The 25,272-nt window shown below is 39.5% G+C and overlaps 1 protein-coding gene across 24 annotated transcripts in view; it reads right to left on the bottom strand.

Annotated features, from left to right (window-relative positions):
- The window catches only part of LOC146763161 (ubiquitin-associated protein 2-like), a 229,312-nt gene that overhangs the window by 101,099 nt on the left and 102,941 nt on the right, over nt 1–25,272 (bottom strand). For 11 of the 24 annotated variants that reach the window (XM_085571445.1, XM_085571454.1, XM_085571443.1 and 8 more), the window contains 8 exons: nt 24,621–24,828; nt 23,394–23,433; nt 18,173–18,356; nt 10,655–10,721; nt 7,161–7,347; nt 5,829–5,920; nt 4,871–4,921; nt 3,892–3,930 (listed from right to left, as the gene is read on the bottom strand). In XM_085571445.1, coding sequence (XP_085427571.1) covers nt 3,892–3,930; nt 4,871–4,921; nt 5,829–5,920; nt 7,161–7,347; nt 10,655–10,721; nt 18,173–18,356; nt 23,394–23,433; nt 24,621–24,828 — 868 coding nt within the window. The remainder of the gene's footprint in view (nt 1–3,891; nt 3,931–4,870; nt 4,922–5,828; nt 5,921–7,160; nt 7,348–10,654; nt 10,722–18,172; nt 18,357–23,393; nt 23,434–24,620; nt 24,829–25,272) is intronic. The other 13 variants (XM_085571455.1, XM_085571444.1, XM_085571462.1 and 10 more) reach the window with 3 other exon arrangements.

Genomic DNA, 25,272 nt, shown 5'->3' on the forward strand with positions numbered 1-25,272 from the left:
AATCAAACACTAAAAGCCCAATTAGCCAAATTGATGTTAGAAACAAGAATGTCATGAACAAAATGCCTCCCGTTGGCCTTATTAAATATAAGAACTATGCCTCACTCTGAAACAGGACTTTCACCTTTTGAAATGTTATATAGGATGCCTTATACCCACAGTATGCCTGTAGGGCATCCGAGATTAGAGGATAGACAAATACAACCATACCTAATAGCATTAAATAAGAATCTTAAAAAATTGTGAAGGCAGGGGATGATCATGCAGCACAGTCCTCTTAGCTTCTTGATACATAAAATACAACCTGGGGACAAAGTGCTTGTAAAAGCATAGAGGGAATCCCCATTAACGCCTCACTGGGAGGGACCCTTCATTGTTCTTTTGACCACAGATACTGCTATAGGAACTGCAGAAAAGGGGTAGACACAGGCATCAAGGATAAAGAAAGTCGAACTCCAGGATCAGGCACCAGAGTGAAAAATCACCTCCTGCCCTGGAGATATGAAGATAACCCTGCACCGGCAAAGTAAATGAAAACATCTCAATCAAACTTTCTGTGCCAGAGTATAACTATTATCCTTTTATATGTTTCCCCTATGAATACTGTTGTAAAGTTTAGACTGTTCAGACTAAGTAGGTTGTGTGGGAGTGCTTTGAGCAGGAGTTAGACCTGACTAACCGTTTTCTGGTAATAGCCACACGGCTAGGATTGTTTCAATTAAATTCAATAATCTGGTGTTTTCCCATATTAGAATGAATTAAAAGAGAAAGTACTAGCAAAACCAAAATTATTATTGTTGAGTGTCATAGGTTGAACAACGCGCAGGCTCTGCTGAACTACACCAAGGAGGCATTTTTAAACAAGTATGCAGCTCAGCCTGAGCATGAAACCACAGACGAATATTCCTGCTGCCAAGAAGATGGTTTGCCCCGCCGCTGGAGGCACCCCAGTGGGCGCTGGGAACGGCAGAGGGATCCTAGCAGTGGGAGTAATCCTGGTGAGCCTAAGCCTAGCCATGTGCCTCAAGGGGGAACTTGGGGGCAGATACCCAGAGGAGTTACCCCTCACCTCATGGAACTGCAGCAGGGGTAAGCCTAATTAACAGTATCTTGAGACAAACACTCAACAGGGGGTATACAAATTAAAGGGGAAATAAAAAAAAACCCCCAAAAAAACCATACCGTAAAAACGGACAGTCAGCTCATCAACTGCATCAAAAGAGCACAGGGAAATCTCAATTCCAGTTTATAATCAATGTAACTGTACTGGATGGGTCGTGGAGATACCAAACCCCCATCTATTTATTAAATTGCTTAATAAAGTTGCAAGTTGTAGTGGAGATTGTCTCCAATCACACCTCAGGTGCTCTTGAATTATTATCCCAGCAACACTCTCAAATGAGGGCTTTTGTATATCAAAATAGGATAGCCCTTGATTACTTACTAGCTGGAGAAGGAGGTGTGTGTGGAAAATGTAACGAATCTCAGTGCTGTGTAGAAATAGATGATTATAGAAAAACCATTAGAAATCTAACCACAAAAATTAAACAAGTAGCCCATGTTCCAGTACAAAAGTGGAACTCACTTCTCCAAGCATCGTGGTGGGATCATTTGTTTGATGGGGCTTGGTGGAAGAAAATAATTTTCTTCATTTTTATGTTCAATAGCAGGAGTCATATTCCTACCCTGTCTCATCCCGTTTTATAAGACTCATCCATTCAGTAGTACAGGGGATGCAAATAGCAGCTTTACCCACAGACCCAGAAGCTGCCCTTGGAAAAACAAATCAGGTACCAAAAATAATAACACTGGGAGAAGAAATTCCTCACAGCAGGGCAGCTGAGGCTCTAGCAAAATTTAAAAGGCGAATAAAGAGAAAAGAACAAAACTACAAAATTTACCAAGATATTCCAGATGTAGATTAAAAGCCAGTCTCAAGGTAGTCAATACACTACCTTGAGAGTGAATAGAGGTAGAAATTAAGGCGCGAATTAATGAGTTACTATAGAAGGTGGGGGATTGTTATGTGTAATAAATATAATTTGCACCATTCCTTGTATGAAATATGTACTATTGGATACTTGTTAAATCATGCCCGTCATATTAGTTCCCCTCCCCCCCTTGCAGGCGAGACTGGATGTATATTGGAAACTGATTTACAAGTAAAAGGATGTGGCTTGGCCAGGAGATGGGCCATGTCTGGGCTCCAGGTGTTGATCATCACGATCATCTGTGCTGATCGTCCGAGATGGATATCATGGAAATCCTCAGACAGATCCATGTGAATACAGCCTTCCCGTAAACTCTCATCAAGAATTCACCTACTCCGGACATTGAATTATTTCTCCTCATCACCAAAAAAAGAAAATCTTATTAGCCTATAGACTCTGAATAGAAGAAAAGACTAACTGCTTAAATCTTGGCCTCAGGTGGAATTTTCCCTATAAAAACCACTTGTGGCAGGATGGAGGTGTGTGGGCATAGGAGAAAACCTCTGCTGAGGCTGACTCCTTGTTGCACACCCAGGGTCGATCCCGGGCTCGGCTCTGTCCTTTCTGTGTGGCTGGTTAGATAGAATTTGACCGCAAATAATTTTTATTTTTAATCTGGCTGAATAAATTCTCATTTATAACAAGATGATATGCATTAAATGATAAGATGAATATTCGTTGCCAGAACAAGATATTCAAGGGGATTACCGTCTAACAGGATTTCAGCAATCAGAGTATTCCAGGAAAACCTCTGTTTAGAAGCACCACAAGAAAAGAACATGCATGAATATGTGAAAAAGGACAAAAGGAAACAGGAGGACCCCCCCCCCCCCCAATCCAACTAAGTCTGGAAACAGTATAAAAAAGACCCTGTGAAATCAGTAAATCAGTACCCTGTGAACTGCTAGGGTACGGTGTTGTATTAGTCCAGACCCAGTTCACCCAGCACCAGACCCAGTTCATCCAGCACAAATCGCCTGGCTTGGTGCTGATTTGCTTGTGGTTTTTCCAATTTTACTTTGATTTATTTTAATAAAATCCTTTAATTATTAAATTGACTGATTAATTTATAACAATATAGTTTTAGGTTACAACATAATGTTAAAATAGAAACTCTGCAATGTAAGATATTTTTTACTAGCTCAAGAAAAGGGATAAGATAATCAAGAAACTCTTTGCACAGAGATAACGGCAACAGGAAATCTAAAGAGTTACGGCCTCCTTTTCAGAAAAGACAAATATTCTTCCACCTTCTCAGTCTTTATGGAACCACCAGGATTAAGGGGAAGACGTTGACAAAAACCAGAAAAATTCTTAATTTGCCGGAATTTATGCATCATGTATGAGATATATGAATATACAACAGGCTATTGCTTTTAAGAATTATTCCTTTGTTCACAAGGCATGTTTTTGGCAGCTTAGTGCCCAAAACCATCCAGACATCCGTAATTATTTGCTTTTTATTGTCTCATAGTGTCTTAATCCTCATTGTCCAAATTTTTATTACTCTTATTACTATTTTTATAACTATTTTATTACTAATAAACTTTTAAAATACTAAAAACCAAGTGATTGGCATTTTTCACAACATGAAAGACCTGGTTCTGACTTCGACCTTTATCTATGGCATTCATCCAGTGATACTTCTTTTCAGATTACTGCTCGTTGTGGCATTTCTGCATCTAGAGATACACTGAATCACTAAATCTGGTGACTTTTCTCAGTAACATACAACCAAATGTTCTCTTCAAGATCCTTATCCTGGTTTCCTGAAAACAAAATTATTTACTTTTCTACAATCTATGCTGAGACTCTGTGACTCTTAGCTTGACTCATGCCATTTACATTCTCTATCCAGGTAAAGAAGAAAACTTCATTTGCTCTCCCTCCTGCAACTCACCTGCATTTGTTGCCATGATGCACATGCAAAGATCTCCACCTATGAGTGTTGGAAAACATACCAGTTTAAAAATTTTTGTATAACTTCAGTCAAGGGGTTTTGTTTGCCTCTGCCCCAGAAAAAGAATTTTAAGTTTCTTTCCAGGGCACTGTTGCACCAGGTGAGGTCTGGCGAACTCAACATATCAACAGATTGGGAGTAGCCCAAAAGACAAAGGGCCATCAGCGGCCATCTAGGAACATCTACTCTCAGATGCCACCTCTGGCAGAGTTGGAGACAGCTAGTCTGGAAAGGACTGATAAGAAAATCGAAGAATGAAGATCTAATTAACATCGGAGGCAGGAGATTCAGATCCAGTGGGAAACTGAAAATTGGGGGTTGCTCAACTCTGGACCAGTGAACTTTAAAACAGTGCATCACCATGAGTTTTGACTATAAAGTTTGGGAGAAAATCCTGCAAAAACATGTGTTGTGGAATGATTCTCTCTGTACATCCGGCCTATGTGTGGATAAGAGGATTTCTGTGGTACATCCTGGCCAGAATAAAGTAAAGACTCTCTAAAATTAAAAATGTTGTTGGAGGTTATTAGCTTTTCCCGCACTTTTGGTGACATGAACACCTCCAAAACCTGTCAGATGCACCTACTGGCTGCCAATTTGTTTACTTGCTGTTCAATCCTACCTCTTGGTAAAAGAAAACATTGACACACAGACTTCAATTAGCTTTGACAAGATGTCATACTCTCCCTATAACAATTAAAATTTTCTCAACTCAAAAGAACAGCAGGTTTGCTTCTATTTTTAAATTGACAGTTCCACTGTATCAATTTATACGACTTAGAAAACTGGATGATTAAAAAAACAGTATATAGAACATAGAGATAAGCTCTCAGTCACTATCAAATGAATTAGTGTTGCACAAATGATCAACACTGAAGATAACTTGTTTAAAACTAAATAAAGCAAGCCATTTACTTACCATTGGCAGCCTGGATTGGAGCATCTGGAGATCATCATAACCATAAATCTGCTTAAAGACAGATAAAAAATAAAATATTATAACACATTTCTCTGATTATGATCAATTTGGGGCTCTGTTTAAACAGTTTGACCTAGGACCAGTCTATTTTAGAGATGTACAGATATATGTCACATTGTACCATCATGGTGCACAGTAGCATTTTAAGGCTAGTAGAGCAAAGCTTAAAATGGCTTTTCACTCTGATGTTGTTTCCTTGTGACAGCAGTCCTCTGAGAATATTACTGTCATATGTTTAATATGGTTTCCACAGATGTATCATTCATCAAATTGTTTAAAATCTACAAAGCATTCAGAATTGGGAGTAAGAGCAACAGCCTTCCTTTCTGTAATAATTACTTCTGAAAATAGCAGGATTTAAGATTTGATTACTAGACCACAAAGCAACCTATGCTATCCCCTCGCATTCAGTGTAATATAGAAGAATTATTGGAATTAAGATTCTGATTCAAAAAACAAATAACCAAAAATATGTTCATCCTGGTCAGACACCAAAAAGTTACATGCAATCTATTAAAGTATGACAGACGGGATATATGGCACATTTCAACCATTACTATGCACTATTACTATTGCATTACTATGTAATACTATCTACTCCAGTAATACAAACCTAAATGGATCTAATTTTATTCAAAGGGCCTAAAACCTGATAACGCTGAAAATGATAGCAACATGCATGTTTACCTACAACAGCAGCCAGATCAGGTCTGTACCAACACTTATACAGTTTACTATCAACAGTAAACCCTCACTGAATACATTTAACATTCTTCAGCATTTGGAACAAGAACGCCAGGTGCAACATATGCCAACAGAAATGCATTGGCATAGACAACAGCAGGTCTGGAAGGCTCACTTGCACCAAGGCTTAATCAATCAAGGACAAATTGCTTACTGGGTAGGCAGGCAGAAGTCCTCCAGGTCCCACAATATACTGGTTATGCAACAAGGGTGATACACCTTGAGGCAGATTTGGGGGAGCTTTGCCTGTAGAATTAAAATACAGACACTTTAACAAGTCTTTAGAAAAGAAAAGGCTTCAGCATTGAGACAAGATAGCTCACAAGTCCTGGCAGCTGCACTGTCTTAGTTTGTAAAAGCAGAACAGAAGAATTTTGTGCTTGTTGATGAAAATGCTCAAAATAACCTGGAGAGTTTAACCATGCCTCAAGGAAGAGAAACCATAGGCTACTTAAGACTGAAAAGAGTCCCATCAGAGAATAGTCTAATTTTGTTATTTACTCTGTCCAAGAGAATTACAATAATTACTGGAACATCTCCATCCCTTGGTCCTCTCCTGAAGGCAAAATTCAGGCACTGTTTTCAGTCTAAGAGCAAATTATCTCCTTTAATTTTCTGCTCTGTCAACACATTGCCCCTTATCACCAGCAATAGACTGGAAAGCACTAAATGTTGCCAGCATACTTTTTGTGGGTGACTTATTGCAACTGGGAATAGTAAAGAGGAAATTTAAATGTTCCAATTGCCTACATGAAGCAGAGCTAGGAAGCAGAAAAGTAAAAAAAAAAAAAAATCACTTTGACCAGTCATCAGACACTTTATTTACAAGCTATGTAAATGAGAAATTCTTCTGTAAGTCTGATCTCAATATTTAAATCATTCACTTCCCTCCCTAGGATTTCCTTTTAGCAGTTCAGGCTGATTAGAAAAGAAAGAGAATTTAGTATTGTTTTTATTTCAGTGCAAGAAGCCTCCCAACCTTCCCTCTTTCTGAAGTGCTATTTTCTGTGGAATGACCCAGATATCAGACACTTTTTTCCTTTCTCTAGATGTGGCATTAGGGAAGTGGCATATGATAATGAGGACAAGGCAGTATATTTTGACACTGCCAAATAAATTCAAGTCACAGAGAAGACTGAAATTAAAGCTAATGCGAACTCACAGCAAAGAGCTGATTATAACCTGGAATACAAACAGGGTCAATCTCCTAGTCCAAAACTTCCAAAGTCAGAACTACTCTGGTTTCTATTTACAAAGCTCTTTGGGGATGGAATATGCTACATAAATGCCACATAATGTCCTAACAAATATCACAAATACACAAAACCAGGAAATTTTATTTTATAACCCAGAAAATAAAGCATGCTGAAAATGCTAGTCAAGAGCATGGATTTCTTAGCATAGCTATAGCTGACAAGATGCTCAATTGACAGCCCTGCTGATCAAAGTCCTCTGTCTGTCTGCATAAACTTTTTATAGTGCAAACCTGAAGACATTAAGGGAGCTGCTCCTGTGGTAGCAGACACACTGGTAACACTCAGGCCAAGGCTAGCTGTAGTGTTCATACTGCTTGACATGCTGACAACCAAAGAGGTGGTGCTAGTGTCTGAGGTTGAAGCAGTTGAAAATGTTGTTGAAGGCTGAAGTGAAGTGGTGTTCTCAACACTAGTGTGCTAGAAAGGAGACAAAAAGATTGAGGATCATAGAGCAAATGAGGCAAAGTGAAAGATGCGGGGTGGGGGGGGGGAGGGAACAAAACTAAAAATCAAACCCAACAATCTTTTAAGCAACAGCAGCACATGTAAAAATAATGCATTGTATATGTGTTATGTGTAGTAGATATAATTCACACCATTTCTAGTATGATATATGTGATATTGAATATTTGTTGGAGTATACATGTTTGTACTAGGAGTCCCCCCACCCTCGCAGGTGAAACCTGGTGTAGGTTGAAACCCGATTTACAAGTAAAAGGATGTGGCTCTCTGGAGATGGGCTGTATCTGAAGCCATAAGGGGACACCCAGGCGCTGATCATCCTGTGAACGACCTGAATAGGTATCATGAAAATCCTCTGGACTGATACATGTCAATGCAGGATTCGCGTAAATTTTATCAAGGGATTCATCAACTCCAGACATCAAATTGTTTTACCTCTTCACCAAGAAAAGAAATCTCATCAAACTATGGGACTCTGAATAGAAGAAAGGACTGATTGCCGAAATCCTGGCCTCAGGCGGAATTTTCCCTATGAAAACCGCTTGTACCAGGATGGTGGTGTGTGGGCATAGAGGAAAACCTCTGCTGAGGCTGTCTTCTCTGTTGCACACCCAGTGCTGACCCCGGGCTCAGCACTGTTCTTTCCTTGTGGCTGGCTATATAGAATTTGAATTGCAAAATAAATATTTTATTTTTTCATTTTTAATTTGGCTGGACAAATTTTCATTTATAACAAATGTATCAGGCAAGCAATTAAGTTGCATGCTTGTGATTTTTAAGTATTCAAAGAAAATTATTACATGATACTGAAATAAGAGATTTTCCAGAGATCACTTAAACTAACAAAATAAATATATCAAAAATGAATATATCAAAAATAAATGTATCAAAAATGAATGTATCAAAAATGAATGTATCATGTTTGTAGAATCATATGTTGAATTTTAAGAAACCTCTGCCATGGCGCAAAAGACATAGGAAAGAGAGAAGAGAAAAAAAAAAAATTCTTTAAAGCTTCTTGCAAAAAGACAAATACCAGAGAAGACCAGGAGTGCAAAGAACTCAGATAAGGAGGCCCCTCTGTCAAAGATGATGGACTTATCCAGATAAGATAGCAGAAGACCAAAAGCGTATGCGCAGAGGAGAAGAGTTCAAAAGTTCAATGCAGAGGAAGACTATGGTATCAGCCTCAAAAGACCACCGGCGACCCTGTAAAGACCACCACAAAAAACCACGCATGCCCAGAAGGGCGTGGGCCTATTTAGCATGAGAGGCGAAGACAGGCGGGGCCAGGGGTTGAATATGCATAGAAAAGTTGTGTAATGTATTGCATATGGAACACCTTTGTGAATAAAATTGTGGGACAAACTCCAGCTCGGGACACAAGATTTCGGAGAGCTATCTCACTTGTGCCGGGTGCTGTCATACATACCCACTTCATAACTACATTGAGTTGTAGAGTCTATTTATTTATTCCGCATATCGCTTCAATACTTAAATTCAAACTGCTATATTATCACAAAATTATACCACAGTGAAACAGAGATTTTTGGAGTTCACTTAAGTTAACAAAATGAATTAAGCATTTATATTCTAGCTTGTAGAGTTATGTGTTAAATTTTAACCTTTTACTTAATAAACCTCTACCATGGTACAAAGGGCATAAGAAAATGCAAATTTCTGAAGCTTCTTGCATAAAGAACAATACTAGAAAGGACCGAATATGCAAAGAACCCAGATAAAGAGGCTCCTCTGTTCCTAAGCCTATGGAGACTCAGACACATACTTGGATAAGCACCAAAGGACCAAAAGCGCACACACAAAGGAGAAAAGTTCAAAAGTTCAACCATTAAGAAGACCACAATCTTCAGCCTCAAGAGACCACCAGAGACCCACCCTCCCCCCTGCCCCCGCAAAATCAAAACCACCACAGCAAACCACGCATGCCTAGAAGGGCGTGGACCTATTTAGCATGAGAGGCGAGGACAGGCGGGGCCAGGGGTTGAATATGCGTAGAAAAGTTGTGTAATGTATTGCATATGGAACACCTTTGTGAATAAAAGTGTGGGTCAGACTGAGGCTTGGGGCACAAGTTTTTGGAGAGATATCTCACTTGTGCCAGGTGCCAACAATACATACCCACTTCATAACTGCCCTAGGTTGTGGAGTCTATTTATTCTGTGTATCACTTCAACAGTAACTCAAATGTTACTCCCTTGCATTATTTCTTGCCCTTTTTGCTTGTATATTCCTTTAAGCTAGTATTTGTTATGTTGAATAAACTATATTCTTCCAAAAGACAATATTTGTTTTCTAAATACAGAACACTGCTATTGTGATTTCCTCAGTGCATTTATGGAATTTAAAAGATTAAAACTGCAGTGCCCCACAATAGAGTCAATGTGGTAAACTGAAACACAAACAATATGTATTACAGGAACACATGAGGATAAAGGAGTTCCTGGCTTGAATCCAGCACAATACAGTGCTTTAGCTGTAAGCTGATCACACTTGCAAAACAGCACCATCAACACACAGAAGCCAAAAATAACTCTGACAACAAAAAAGGAGTACATTTTGATAAGTGTGATTTTTAAGTTACATATACAACAGGGTGGAGCATTACAAACCAAAATTCAAGCATAAAGAAAAGCAGTAACCTTTCTGTACACCCCAACTGGGATTGTACAGACAGAACAAGGCAGTGTCTGACTTTTGCTTGTGCAATCGCATCTAGAGCACTGTGTTCACTACCATTTGCCTTGTTATCTCTAATGCGTTAAATACACAGGTGACAACATCACATGGTAAACTCTAAAATCATCTGTCCTGAAGCATTTGTCATGACATGTACCACTCTATCACCTGCACTTTGCCAGCTAATATCTCCAGTGGAGACTGTGAAGAGTCCACATTGTAGAGTAGTTTCAGACAGCCACATCAAAAGTTTTATTTGTTTTTTTTAACACATTTGTTGTGATAAATTCTTTCTATATTCCATCCCCCCTTGCTGGCACAAAAATTTCCTCTACAGTTGTATGACTGGCAAGTCTCTGTAACAGCTAGTCCTTGATCTAGTACAAATCACAAGTAGTAAAGACTTTTTTTTTTACCACTAGAGAGCTGGCAGTCCTCCTTCTCTGAGAAAAAGCTCTTGTTTCGGTTATTAGCATTCTGGAACACACTGAACTAAGAGAGAGTCTTAATCATCAGATAAACTGACTATATGCCAAATATCTGTAGAAATGTAAATAGGACTTACCACATGTGATGTGCTTGAAGACAACACTGAGGCAGGGGAGAGGCTGCTCTGATGATTGGAAAGGGAGCTAAAAAGGAATTGCAAAGAGTTAAGGTTATAGATGAGTAATATAATAGTTGGCTCTCACAATTAAGAGATAGATACTATGCAGACGTTAAAATGTACAGTGCTGTTATTGTAATGTGTCCTCCCATAGCCTTCTTTCTCTTTCCCCTTGTAGTAGCCTCAGTAGTCACGGCAATTAGAGGAGGGCTGACTTATTACCAAGAGGCACAGTGTAACAACACCTGACCTCCAATTAAGATATAAGAAGGTAATTGTCACCAATGGACAGCAGAGAAGGAGTTGACTGACAAAACTTTGGGAGGGGCTATGGATATAAAAGGCAGAGCATCCATTTTGTAGATGAACACGTGGCTAATAGTTATGGTGGTTCCCAGCACTGTAGTTTTTCCTTATTTAGTCCTTTTGTATTTTTTTTGTTCAAGTTTAATAAACTTAAAATTTTAAAAGTAAGAAGTCATTTCTCACAGTTGAAAAAATTATTTTTTCTTAAAACATTTTAAATATATATCTATGTATATACACACATACATATATACAGAGTAGGTAGTAGAATATTAAAGAATAAAGATTGTAGCTATGTGTATACACATATACACACAGTAGGATAATAAACAAAAAATTGTCTGTAGAAATGTGTATATATTTACACATACACACACCTCCCTACATTTTTCCTTTAACTAATATCCTACTACGGTTCAATGAAGAAAATGAAGTACAGAAACAACTATTACTAACAATAAACATCTAAAACACCATTCATTTATATTTATCAAATTGCTATATTTTTAGAAAAACAACTGCTAGTTCAGGAATTATGTAGCAATGACTCTAAGATATGTAAAGACCAAAACAAGAAGAACGCTCACAGAAACACGGCTTGTTTCCCATTCTTTCCATAAGCAACTGCTGCTGCTTGCAATAGGGCACAAGTATTAATTAGGTGAGATAGTGCTTTGGTTTGAGTCATTATGGTATTTCTCATATAACCTGTATAATATTAGTTCAACCAATTAGAACTGCAGGGTATTTGCCCCATAACTCTACCAAAAGCCTTAAGAAACTATCAAAAGACAGGGCTCAAAAAAAAACCCCAACAAATGAAGAGCATCTGTGAAAATCCAAAAGTTAGCCATACTACTACAGAATCTGTCAATTTAATCAAGGCCAATTAATACCACTACACCCTATCAAAACCAATTTCCTCTTTGAAAAGATGAAACAGAACCATTAGTTCAATTTTATACATACACTGTAAAATATGAAAATAAAGAATCCCCTGATGAAAAACATTTGCAATAGTTTTGCTTTAGAAAGCAACTCTGCTTTAGCACAATCTTTTTTTTCCTAACTGACCAGGCCTGTGAACTATTGGCACTAATAGCAGCACTGACATACATCTGCAATCCAAAGATCTCCCTGAAAAGTGACTGAAATGGTTTTTTAAACATTTACACTGACAGAAGTTATACCTTACATTCAAGGTCAAGAACATAACTTACAGCACAATAAACAAATTGAACATGATTTAGTAAAATATGAATATCGATCTAATATTGATATCCAACTGAGACGGACAAAAAGCTCTCAAACAGTTCAAGTTAGAAAGTGTATGTTTATTACAACGGCTGGGCAGTATGTGGCATTGTTATGTGTAGTAAATATAATTCGCGCCATCCCTTGTATGAAATATGTAATATTGGATACTTGTTAGATTATGCCCGTCGTATTAGTTCCCCCCCCCTTGCAGGCGAGACTGGGTGTATATTGGAAACTGATTTACAAGTAAAAGGATGTGGCTTGGCCAGGAGATGGGCCATGTCTGGGCTCCAGGGGTTGATCATCGGTGCTGATTGTCCAAGATGGATATCATGGAAATCCTCAGACAGATCCATGTGAATGCAGCCTTCCCGTAAAATCTCATCAAGAATTCACCTACTCCGGACATTGAATTATTTCTCCTCATCACCAAAAAAAATAAAAGCTTATTAACCTATGGACTCCAAATAGAAGAAAAGACTGATTGCTGAAATCTTGGCCTCAGGTGGAATTTTCCCTATAAAAAAACTGCTTGTGCCAGGATGGAAGTGTGTGGGCATAGGGGAAGACCTCTGCTGAGGCTGACTCCTTGTTGCACACCCAGGGCCGATCCCGGGCTCAGTTCTGTTCTTTCTGTGTGGCTGGCTAGATAGAATTTGACCGCTAATAAAATTATTTTTATTTTTAATCTGGCTGAATAAATTCTCATTTATAACAGGATTATTCCCTAATGCGCACTGCAAAAATCACAGGTATTACAAACCCCTTTTATTTACAGAAGTCTTGAATACACAAAATATGAATGCATATTCATATCCCTGTCACTTCCTCTGCTCTGCTTCGTATGCTAACTGGCAAAAAGGCAATGCATAGTTTTGTTCCTTGAAATGAGTCGGGGGTCCACTTTGGGGAGGGGGTCTCCAAAATAAAGAAGTAAAATAAGTCTTCTTCGTTCTGACCTTTCTACCTTTTCAATGCATATGTGACAAATGAATCCTTGTAGTTTTCCTGTGTTCAATGGATTCCTCAAGTATGGTAAGTCTGCAACTGTTTTTGTGTCCCTGAAATCTGTTTATCACATTCTGTTTTTCATTATAAGCACAGCTACCCAAACATAAAGTTGACAAGCAATGAGCTACTAGATTCTGGATATCTTATCTAAGATCTGGCTACTGTTAACTATGAGCAAAGCCTATTTATTTACTCCCCGCTAACTCAGTAACATCTAATTTAACTATCATCTTAAATTGCCTAAAATTCTTAATTCTTCAAAATTAATGTCTCACAGTAACAAAGCAAAGAAATAAAAAATAAATATGGTTTGGTGCAAAAAAAAACCCTCCTAATTTGAAATCAGATGCAAGAGAGATCCTAACCATAGTAAATATTTTAGTGTTCTGTATGGAAATAGTCACAAGAAAATACAGTAGTTTTCATAGCAAAGTTGCAGACTAAATTATATGCCCTAATTAAAGGGCAAACACTTCTGGAAGCTCTTTTGAGGTGCGGGACCAGAATAAATGTTGGCAGTTCCATAGATTAATTTTACTTTTACTCTTTAAAACTGTTCTCTGCTCACTCAAATTACAATGACACCACTTCAAGCAGCAAGGAAAAAAAACAGTTCAGTCTTACATACATTTTTAAACCACTCCCTTGCCCACTCTCCCCAGCTCTTCTAAAAGCCTTAATTAACTATCTGACCTCTGGTAGACAGATAAGAGACACCAGCACAACCAAGCCAGACATGCTTGGAATTCAAGAATCATCTTGCATGGTGCTTTGTATCTGACTAACAGCATCGATCCTCCAACTAATATTTCTATCAATGTACACAGCTTTTCAACAAACAAATGTGGGGATGTATTTTCAACATGAACGAATTAATTATTGTTGTTTGACACATTTACCATTTTATTCAACAGAAAGCACTAGTATATTAATATTTTTCCACTGTTTTCTTTTTTTTGAGCCCCACATTGGGCGCCAATTAATGTATTTGTCCTGGTTCAGGGCAAATTTGGGGAAAAACCCCCAAAAGGGTTCTTTCAGGAAAGCAGATTCAATTGGCCCCTCCCCCAACCCATTCAGGAAAGATACCTCTTTGGAGAAAAGTGGAAAAAACCTGTTTATTAAACTAGCAAACTTAGACAATATTAAACAACAAAACTTCTTGCCACTCCAAGAGAGAGACAAACTCAGAAAAAATCCCTCAGGTCGCAGCTGGGCTCACTCAGTCTCTGCTCAGTCCCTCCAGCGCTGGAAATGCCACGGCCCAGGCCCGGCCCGCTGGGCCACCGGCGCTGCTGCTGCTGCTCTCCTGGTGTGCAGTCCAGAGCAGGTCCAGAGAAAGGGAAAAAAACCACAGTCCAGGGAACTTCTTTGCCTCAGCTAGCTAAAACTAACTAGACTAGGAAAAAAAAAACCAAAGGAGAGCTCCATCTCGTTGTCCGTCTGGACGCAGACAACTCAGTCCAGGAGCAGGAATGTGGAGGAGTGAGTGCAGTTCTTGAAAACAAACTCCGCGCTTCTTCCCCCCACTCCTTCCCTCCTGGAACAAGTCTTAAAGGTGTAGAACTTATTATTCAACATGAACAGGGCAGACGATTGGGGATAAAGGCATCATACAGTCAACCTAGGACACTGTCCTAGCTGTCTGTCCAAGATTAAAAAAAAAAACGTTTTCCAATTACCATCTGAGTAGGAGTTGCCTTGGGGCAGTTTTCCTTATCTGCTGTTAATGGCCCCATCAATACCTGGCCACATGACTCAGAGATAACACTGTCCAGGAGGAGGAGGTGATTAAGGACACACCTTGTGACTCATAATAACCCATTGTGAGATGCTCTGCCCAAGGGGAGGAGCTAGGCATTCCCACCTGGATAAAACTGGAGATTTCTACACAGAGGAGAGCCTTTTCACAGGTTCTCCGAGAAGACACAGCAACTATATCTGCCATCCCAAGACGACTGCAGCTCTTCCAATTCGGACTGCTACCAGCACGCTGGCCAGGTTGTATTCTGACTTTGTCAGTAGCCTTTCCCTTTGTATTATTGCATGTATTTTTGTCCTTTTCCCCTTTTCCCAATAAATTGTATTTCTGACTTGGAGTCTCTCACTGGTTTTACTTTCAAACCAGAACACTGTCTAACAGAAAAAAATCTGTGATAGCCGATAAAATTAGTTTCTTATAGTAAGAGATACAGTACAAAAGTGAATATTAAAACATAACCAGCACAGCCTCAGGATGTCACCTGTCCAAGGACAAAGTGCAAGTAACAGGCGCTAAAATATCAGACGGACAGTGTGAATGAGCCAAGCTGTGTTAAATGCACTTCCAGGAACACTAATCTGACATTTCAAAGTGTCTTAAGGAAATGTCTTCGAAAAAGGCACACACTTTCCCTGTGGAATCATTCCCATTTTCTAATTTTAAGAAATACAAATATAAATGAAAATGAAATATTTCAAAATTAGCCAGGAAGTAAATTATTAGGGAATAATTTCAAACATACGACACTAAACAAACACCAAGCACTGCAGAAAAAGTAGGAAAAACAAACTAGAGGAATCAATTTAGATGACATGACTGAAGCAAGAGCTACTTGAAACACAAAGTTGTTTATATACCACTGTCCTGGGTAACCCAAAATGTTATTGTATTCCATATCTATCTATGCCCAACATTGTTACTGTCTCTTTAAGATCCTGAAGCAGGAAAACAACCCTGCAAGGGCTGGGAGGTGCCCAGGTTTTTTGAGGTTGAGGCACTTGGGCAGAACTCTCTCTTGCCTCATGGCTTTGGCTTTTTTCCCTTTGTTCTTGACAGGAGATAGAGCCAAAGCACCAGTGGGCAGAGGCTCTCTTTTGGGTTTCTTTTGTTTTTGTTTTTTTCCTAGAGGGTTGCCTCAGGTAGTTTTTTTCTGAGAGGCAGTCCTGGAACATCTCAAGGCAAACTGAGTGCCTGCCTACAGCTGCGGCATTGCAACGATATGAACAGAACAGCCCTGCTCCATACAATCCCCCCAGCCCACCAGCAGTGCACAGTGGAAATGGGAAGGTGCAGAGTCCAAGTTGCCCCAGATGGTTGCCTTGCCATATTCTGCCAAGAGGAAGGCAAAGTCCCTCCACGAGTTCTAGACCTTGACCAATGTGTAAAATGCATATTATATGACTGGCTCTTTGCAGATATTAAAATGAATACTATATGTGCTATGTTGGAAAGTTATGTTGTATTAACCTCTTTTAAGTAGTGCTGTATTAATCTCTTTTAAGTAGTATGGTAAATATAGTTATTAGGCTATAGCACAATATTAAAATAGAAACTATGTGATATAAGATACTTTTTGTAACTACCTCAAGGAATGGATAAGATAATTAAGAAATTCTTTGCATAGAAATAACAGCAAAAAGACACTAATATTGCAAGAAAGGAATTATTGCCTCCTTATCATGAAGACCCAGACTTCGAGGTACCAAAACTATTAATTTACAAGATGAGGGGGGGAGTAGAAAATAAGCAGAAAACACCCTTAGTTTGAAAAGAATGTTTGAATTATGTATGAGATATATGAATATGCAATAGACTATTGCTTTTAAGGGGTAATCCTTTGTTTGCAAGGTGTGCTTTGTGGTAGAGTGCAAGGCACCCAGACGTCCATAATTCTTTGCCTTTTATTGTCTCTTATTATCCTAATTTTCATTACTATTTTCATTACTATTAAACTTGTAAAATTTTAACACAAGTGAATGGCATTTTTCACAACCAAGTTCCAGCTGCCAGAGTGTGCCAGCCACCTTCACCAAGGGAGCTGCTGACGCCACTGGAGAGAAAAGAGGAGGGAGGGTTGCTGTCATCTTTATGTTTCAACACATGGTTGTCTGTGGAGGGTGACATCTTGGCGGAGGGGTTACTCTGCCATTTAAAAATTTCTCCTTGTTCCCAGGGAGTCTGCAAGATTCCAGCAATTTTCTAACTAGTGACTATTACTATTATTATGTTTGCCTGTTTCTGTTTTGGTTTTTTAGTAAACTGTTGTTTTTTCACTTATATCTACTCATATTTGTGAGAAATGACCTGTCACTTTTAAAATTTTAAAGGTTTATTAAACCTTAACAAAATACAACAAAGGACAGTGTGCTGGGAGTGTGTGACCGTTTGCCATGAGCTTGTCTACAAAATGGCTGCTCCGCCTTTTATACCCCTGGGGTTGCATCAGGCAACCTTGGCCTCTCCTAAAGTCTGTCAGTCAGCTCTTCTTCACCGTCCATTGGAGGAGACTACTTTCTTGCAACTTGATTGGAGGTGAGGTGTTGTCATGCCGCACCCCCTAGCAACAAGCTTTTCCCATTCCCAACTGCCCCATGCAAAGGGCACATGTACATGCGCTCCCTCCATGTCTTGGACAGCCCTGACAATGCAGGCTGTCTGGTGGAAACAATACAGAGGGGGGAAAAGGGGACTATGGGGAAAACAGAGGACGTCTAAACAACAAACTACAATAACATAACTATACATCAATAAAACTTCTCTTAACATGCACACAATGTTCATCCCTTACTTGCAAGAGCAAATCATCACATTACTCATCTATAACAATATTCATCTCCCCTTATTGGTGGAAACAGATTGGTTAAAACTAAAGAGGAGGTAACTTATTTCAAAGTGTCTATCTCATAACTTGTCTTAAACCAAGACAATCATGGGCAACAGCTGCTCTATCATTAAGAGGCAGCCCAGAGCTCATACTTTGTAACCAGAAACATCCTGGCATCTTCTGAATCTCTCTCCTAATTCTAGTTAATGTCAGAAAAAGAGACCCTGGTACCTGACAGCCTCATACACAATCATCCTTATGTCTGTCCTTTCCTGACAATTGAACACCTTTCCATTTATCACAACTCCTACTGTACCTGCTTAACTGTGAGAGTGAGCTGCTGGACAGATCACTGGACTGAGGCAAGTTGGGCAAAGTTCCTGCATGCTGCGATGCTGAAGGCAGAAGTGAAGCAGTAGTGGACACCATGCTGCGCAGAGAATCAGCAGAAGGTACTGAGGGAGAAGGCTCTGTCTTAAGCACAGGAACTGATGAAGTAGCTGCAACAAATTATAAAGAGACATTCAAAGACAAATTCCAGCATACTTAACATCCTAGCCTGGATTCAGGAACACAACAGTGTTCTCCCCTTGGTTTACAAAAACCTGACCAGTAAGAACCAATAACAGTATTAAGAATCAGGCTATTAATGAAAATTCAAACAGCAACATAACTATCATTTTTTTCCCCTTTAGGCTCTTCACCTACAGTAGATTTATAATTTTTAATGTTATGTGTGTAGCAAACTAGTCTTCTGCACTTAAACTCCCACTATCTGGATTACTACCTTTCACTCACAAGTCAATCCTCGCTTTAAAATTCCTTGCATTTGGTTCCACAAACAGAAGTATTTTGTACTGTACAAATCTGCTTTTACCTACAGCTCTGCTTCTTCATTGCAACCTACACAGCACCATTGATGTTTAATACTTGGATCGCTGGATACAAGGGCACATACAATTTATCAGTTTGGAGAACTGAGTTAAATGCTTAATTCAGTAGAATAAAAGAAGCTATGATAAAAGGCCACAACTGGGTACAGCATTAAGCACTTTTGATGGCTAAAGAGTTGTCAAATATTGTCTAACTTCATGTGACCTTGTCGTGGTTTGACACGGAAAAATAATTTTTCTGGAAGGAAGAGGTCAATTTGGATATTGACCAATTGAAGGTGGACACGCCTCTGAGAACACAGAGGGGTTAAAAGCAGAATTCCCAGGAGAACTCGCTCCCTTTGGTTCCGGTCAGCGTGCAGTGCAGACCTCCCCTGCCCGGCCGTGACTGGGTGGGGAGGGGAAGGCCCATGGCCTGACTGAGGTAGGCCGAAGGGTGGAGGGACTGGAGCCAGGCTGGACCCCTGCAGATGGAAGGGTGGAGAAAATCTAGGATTTCTCCATTCCCCTCCAAAGTTTCTCTCCTGAGAGGGAAAGAGAAACAGACAGCAGCAGTTTTGTTGGCGGTTCACCGCGGGGGATGAAGAGGAACGGGGAGCTGCCGGAGTCTGGGCATCGAGCCATCCTGGGATTCCGGACTTTTAACCCTTCCTTGAGAAATGAAAGCTTTGTGAATTTTTTTTTCCCCTCCTCGGTTTGAAAGAGAGGAAGAGGGACACCTTGGACCCTGGGATGTTAGAAGGAGGAATTCTAGATGGGAGGGGGACAAGGAGTGGCTTTTGGCTGGACTTTTTTCCTTGGTAGCCACCGACTGAATCATTCTTCTCCTCCAAGAGAGACTGTATTTTAGGAGGATGCCAGTGAGTCAAGAGACCTGCTTCAGCTGGGAAAAGACAGAAGTGGAGCGAACAGAGAAAAAAGTTAAGGGGTTTGTGGTGGTGCCCCCTGTCCTCAAAGAAAGAGAAGAGAAGAAGATCTCTGTTCTTGGACCCCCGGCCCCAGGGGAAAATGGGGGGGACTCTGGTCCCAAAAAATGAAAAATTGAACTGTTGTTTTCTTCCCTCTTGGCAGGACATCCTTGAAAGGAAAAATCCTAAAAGCAGTCTGTCCATCCATGCATTGGTGGTGAGAGCACTGTGCATGGAAAGGAGAAGGGTCACCATGGCAAACTTTTTCTCCGGGCGGTGCCATGTGTGACATGGAAGCACAGGATGTGGCAGTTGTGTTTCTTGGGGGGTCTGTGGCACAGGAGAGACTCCTGTTCTCTCAGTGAACTGAGTATTGATTGTCTGGAGGGTGGAAACCTGATTGGGATCCAGATTGTGTCTCACTGTGGTTTGTTGGAGCTGGGTGGTGGGAGGAAGAATGCTTTGCAAGGTTTTAATTTTAATCTTTGTGTGTGGTTTTTTTTTTTTTTTCCTTTTATAGTAGTAGCTTAATAAAGGTTTTTTTTTCCTGTTATTAAGCTTGGGCCTGCTTTGCTCTGCTCTCGATTGTATTTCACAGCATTCATTTGAGAGATTGCATTTTCATGGAGGCACTGGCATTGTGCCAGTGTCAAACCATGACAGACCTAGATAACAAAAAGTTTAAAGCAGGAATAGTTCTTTTTCAGGTACACAGAGAAGAACTTGTTTACCACAGATGTACCTTTCCAAATGATCACTATACTAAGATACTGAACAACTCTACTGCCCAACAGAATACCCAGCTGTTTCTACACTTATCTCTTGTTCTCTGAAGATAATACACAGAATTAGAGGCACTAATTCACCAATAAAAGCAAGAGACAGTTGAGCCTTGCCTTCTGCTGGACCATGCTTCCATACCACATCAGAGACTACTAGCCAGTGGATCATCACTAACTTGCAATGCATGTAAAGACAATCTTAGAATGGTCACAAAAGAAAATTCACATATACACTCAGAAGGTACACATCACAGTTTGTTCAAGTTACTGGTTTGCTTTCCTCACTAAACGACTCAAGTCAGGTTGCTGGATTGCTATACAAACAGAAATCAAGAAATCTTGGCCTTGGCAATAAGCACAAGGGTAACTGACAACAGAGAAGGAAATTCTATAGATCAGGTTCAAGACCATTTAAGGAACCTGAAATCCATGGGATCTAAAGAGATACATCTGTGGGTCTGGAGGGAACTGGCAGAGGAAGTGGTTAAGCCACTATCCATCATATTTGAGAAATTGTGGCAGTCCAGTGAAGGTTCCACTGACTGAAAAAGGGGAATGTGGTGGATGAGAGAAGAGCAACTGACATCATCTACCTGGACTTGTGCAAAGCATTTGACACTGTCCCGCACGACATCCTTGTCTCTAAACTAGAGAGACATGGATTTGATGGGTGCACCACGCAGTGCATAAGGAGTTGGCTGGACGGTTGCACTCAAAGAGTCAAGGGCTCAATGTTCAAGTGGAGACTAGTGACAAGTGGTGTTCCTCAGGGATTGGTGTTGGGACCGGTGCTGTTTAACATCTTTGTTGGTGACATGGACGGGGGGATTGAGTGCACCCTCAGCAAGTTTCCTGAAGAGACCAAATTGTGTGGTGCAGTCAACACGCTGAAAGGAAGGGATGCCATCCAGAGTGACCTTGACAGGTGGACCAATGCAAACTTCATGTAGTTCAACAAGTCCAAGTGCAAGGTCCTGCACTTGGGTCAGGGAAATCCCAAGCACAAATACAAGGTGGGTGGAGAATGGATTGAGAACAACCCTGGGGAGAAGGACTTGGGGGTCTTGGTGAATGACAAAATTAATATAAACCAGCAGTGTGTACTTGCAGCCCAGAAAGCCAAGTGTATCCTGGGCTGCATCAAAAGCAGTGTGACCAGTAGGTCAAGGGAGGTGATTCTGCCCCTCTACTCTGCTCTCGTGAGACCCCCACCTGGCATACTGTGTCCAGCTTTGGAGGCCCCAACATTGGAAGGAGGTGGACCTGATGGAGTGAGTCCAGAGTAGGGACAAGATGATGATCAGAGGGCTGGAGCACCTCTCCTATGAAGACAGGCTTAGAGAGTTGGGATTGTTCACCCTGAAGAAAAGGCTCTAGGGAGACCTTGTAGCAGCCTTCTAGTACCTAAAGGGATTCCAAGAGAGCTAGAAAGGGAGTTTTCACAAGGGCATGGAGTGACAGGACAGAGGGGAATGGCTTTAAACTGAAAGAGCGTAGGTTTACATTAGATATTAAGAAGAAATTCTTCCCTGTGAGAGTGGTGAGGCACTGGCACTTATCTCTGGAAGTGTTCTGGGCCAGGTTGGATGGGGCTTGGAGCAACCTGGTCTAGTGGAAGGTGTTCCTGCCTATGGCAGGGGGATGGAAATAAAATTGAAACCCCTTCCAATCCAAACCATCCTATGAACTAAGAATATTATCAGCACATGCAGAATGGAAAATATCAGTACTTTCAATTGTTAAAAAGAGAAAATACATAATAGTTTGGATTCATGAAATAGATACATGGAAGAAGACTAATTCTAGTTTATGTGCTTGAAATACAGAAAAGACCAAAAGTGTTCTCAAAGGGGAACTGGCTCAGAAAAAGGGACTAATAAAGCTGTTACAGAATAATTACAAAAATATTAGGAATTCTCAGATCTTTGTTTTCCATAGCAGAAAAACCAAGTCCTGTAGTGAATTTCATACATTATTCATTAATTATGTACACAAGAGTAAGAAACTTTTCCACTTGAAATGTTGTTTTTATATATAACAATATTTCAAGTGGTAACTCTTTGGGCATATACACTCCTCCTGCTCATTTAAATTTAACTTAGCACTAACAGAACATTATTTATAGGTTTGAATGCCCAACTTCTTTCTACTCAGAAGTATAAAAAAACCAGTCTGCCCTATTAGTAACCTACCTGAAGAGATGCTTAAGAGGAAGACAGACTTAAAGTGTTGGAATTCCAAAAGATGTTAATTCACACTGCTGCCCTTGAAAATTACCACAGAGCAGCACAGGTCAGAAGATTGAATACTAGAATTTAATTTATTTAACTCCAGCAACAGAGATGTAGGGATGCTACAAGTAAAATACCACATTAGAACCTGGCCAAGATGCAGATAACAGTAATGCCCGTATCAGAGCCAGTATTGTTATTCTTACTCCACTGCAAGGGAGCAAGGTACCTGGCAGAGGGAGCATGTTAGTCACCCTTATTCCCCATGGGCTTCTAATAGGGCACAAGTAGCACTACACCCAATGAGAGGTGCATTCCAAGAATGTCACTTTGTGTCATTTACAGCTAAATCCTATTCATAGCTCCCCAACTGAGAATTGGAAGAATTACTAAATCATTTTATATGAATTTTTAATTTTATATTTTTTTAAATTTCTCCTAATTTTGGCAGATAAATTCAAAAGAAAGCAGCAGCAAATCAGCTTCTTTAATTCTAAGACTGCTTAGGTTTGTAGATTTAATAGAGCTGCTTTCACACTTCAGTTCTAGTCAAGCAGCAAGTAGTATATCCTATGGAAATACAAAATAAAAGAGTCAGTAATAAAATAAACAGTGAGAACAATATAAAACCTTAAACCAGACATCACTGCTACAGTTGTGCACACAGCAAGTAGTAAGGAAGGATCAGAAAGTCCTCTGCACAACCAAGATTTGTAAACTTACTGTCAAGAGTTGCCTGTGTTCTAACACTGCTGTGTCCATTCTGTAAACAAAGAAGAAATGGATAAATAAATTATCAAATAGGAATATTAAATTTTCAGACAAAACCACACACAGAACATGCTTCATGCAAAATTCTATATTCATTCTAAATTGAAAGACCAAAAAGACAGAAAACGGACTTTTTTATAGCCTTTAACAAAACCACATAATAAAGTTGTCTCAAGTGTAAGGTGTACTGAACATACAGAATCCAGAATCCCATATACTGCCCATAATAAACCCATCAGCTGGAGACCATCCCATCTACTGTATATAATATAAACTTCAGGTTCACACCGCTATGAAAGAAAGAATTGCTATAACATATAGGAAATGGTTGTGGTTTTGATCTAATGCAACTCACAATTTTAACTATCCAAGTTACACAGAGGCGCCAATTTTTTTCCACTGAAAGATAAGACTTGAGAGGCATCAGTTGTTTTTTGGATAACGCTGGAGTACAGAAGTGTATAGTCTATGCTTGATCCTCACGAGTAAATATGAGCTAGTGCAGAAGACAAGTGTGACTGAGCCATTATATAACAAAGGCCAGGAGTAAATAAACTTACAAACTCTCACAAGTTCCTTAAATATTTGATAAAGTCTCTTAAAGAAAACCTACATTCCATATACAAATAGAGTAGATGCTTTTGAATATCTCCTGAGACTCTCTCTGTCCTAGATTAGATCTCTCCTTATGCTTTTTAAAATAAAAGATTAAACTAATTCCAACTGCAGTTTAAATCCAACAAAAGAGTAATGTTGGAAGGGCCACAAACAGTTTGGGATTAATTTTCTATGTGCCATATTAATTTAATAAATAATATACCTATGGATAGAAATGGTCAAGTTATGGCAAAATACCATGACTGATATTTACATACAGAAATAGTTCCTTTTTTAAAAACTAAGCTTCAGGGAAGGAAACTCAACTAGAATGTTATGTGTTACTAAGAATAAAGGTCAAACAGCAATTTAAGATGTCAAAACCTATAAAAGCAGAGGCTCTTATATCCCATATACAAGAAACGGCTACAAAATAGGAAAGGAAAAAAACCACAGAATGTTCTTGGGAATCAAAAATACCACTTGGCTTGGTTAAAATATTAACATATTTGGGTAATTCAAGTCTAACACCGATAAGAATATTCCCCTTTTTTCAAAGTCTTATTTCAGAATTTCACTCACTGTAACTGCAATAGGGGTTGGTTCAGATGGAGCCATGGAGCTTTCGTACACTATCCTACCAAGTACAGAAGTCTGCTCATAGGAGGAAGTTGTTACTGGGTTAGTGCTGTGGGATGAGCAGGTCAGACTGGAAGAGCTGATGGCAGAGGTTGTGGAGGTGGACTCCTGTACTGTATTGGATATTGGCAGAGAGGTATTCAAAGGATCACTGGAAAAAGTAAAAATTATTTATCAACATGGCAAACTACATCTCAAATACCTTTGTGAAAATATCAGCTCCTATATAGTTATTTAGAACTACCTTAAACATGGAGTCAAATATACATTATTTATACTAGAAAATCTAATGAGAAAAAATATATAATTTTACTTTGGTCCCCAGTAATCACTGCTTCAAAACCATCCACTGCACTAAGCACCATTCATCTTCCTCTTGCCAGCCCAACCAAAACAAGAGTTTACACACAAGCACTTTTTTTGGTCATGTTATTTTCACCTTCTCAAAGGATATATTAATGAACATAAACTCTTTTTTAAACAAGTAGATCCATAAAGTCTGGTATATGATGAGAAACACAGTCTCTTTTAACAGCATAATTGTGTCATTAAAGTAGCAGTCTAATAGAACTATGCAAAGAGGAAAAATACTTTA

This window comes from Lonchura striata, chromosome W (assembly GCF_050655825.1).
Source record: "Lonchura striata isolate lonStrDom1 chromosome W, ASM5065582v1, whole genome shotgun sequence".
Lineage (NCBI taxonomy): Eukaryota > Metazoa > Chordata > Aves > Passeriformes > Estrildidae > Lonchura > Lonchura striata.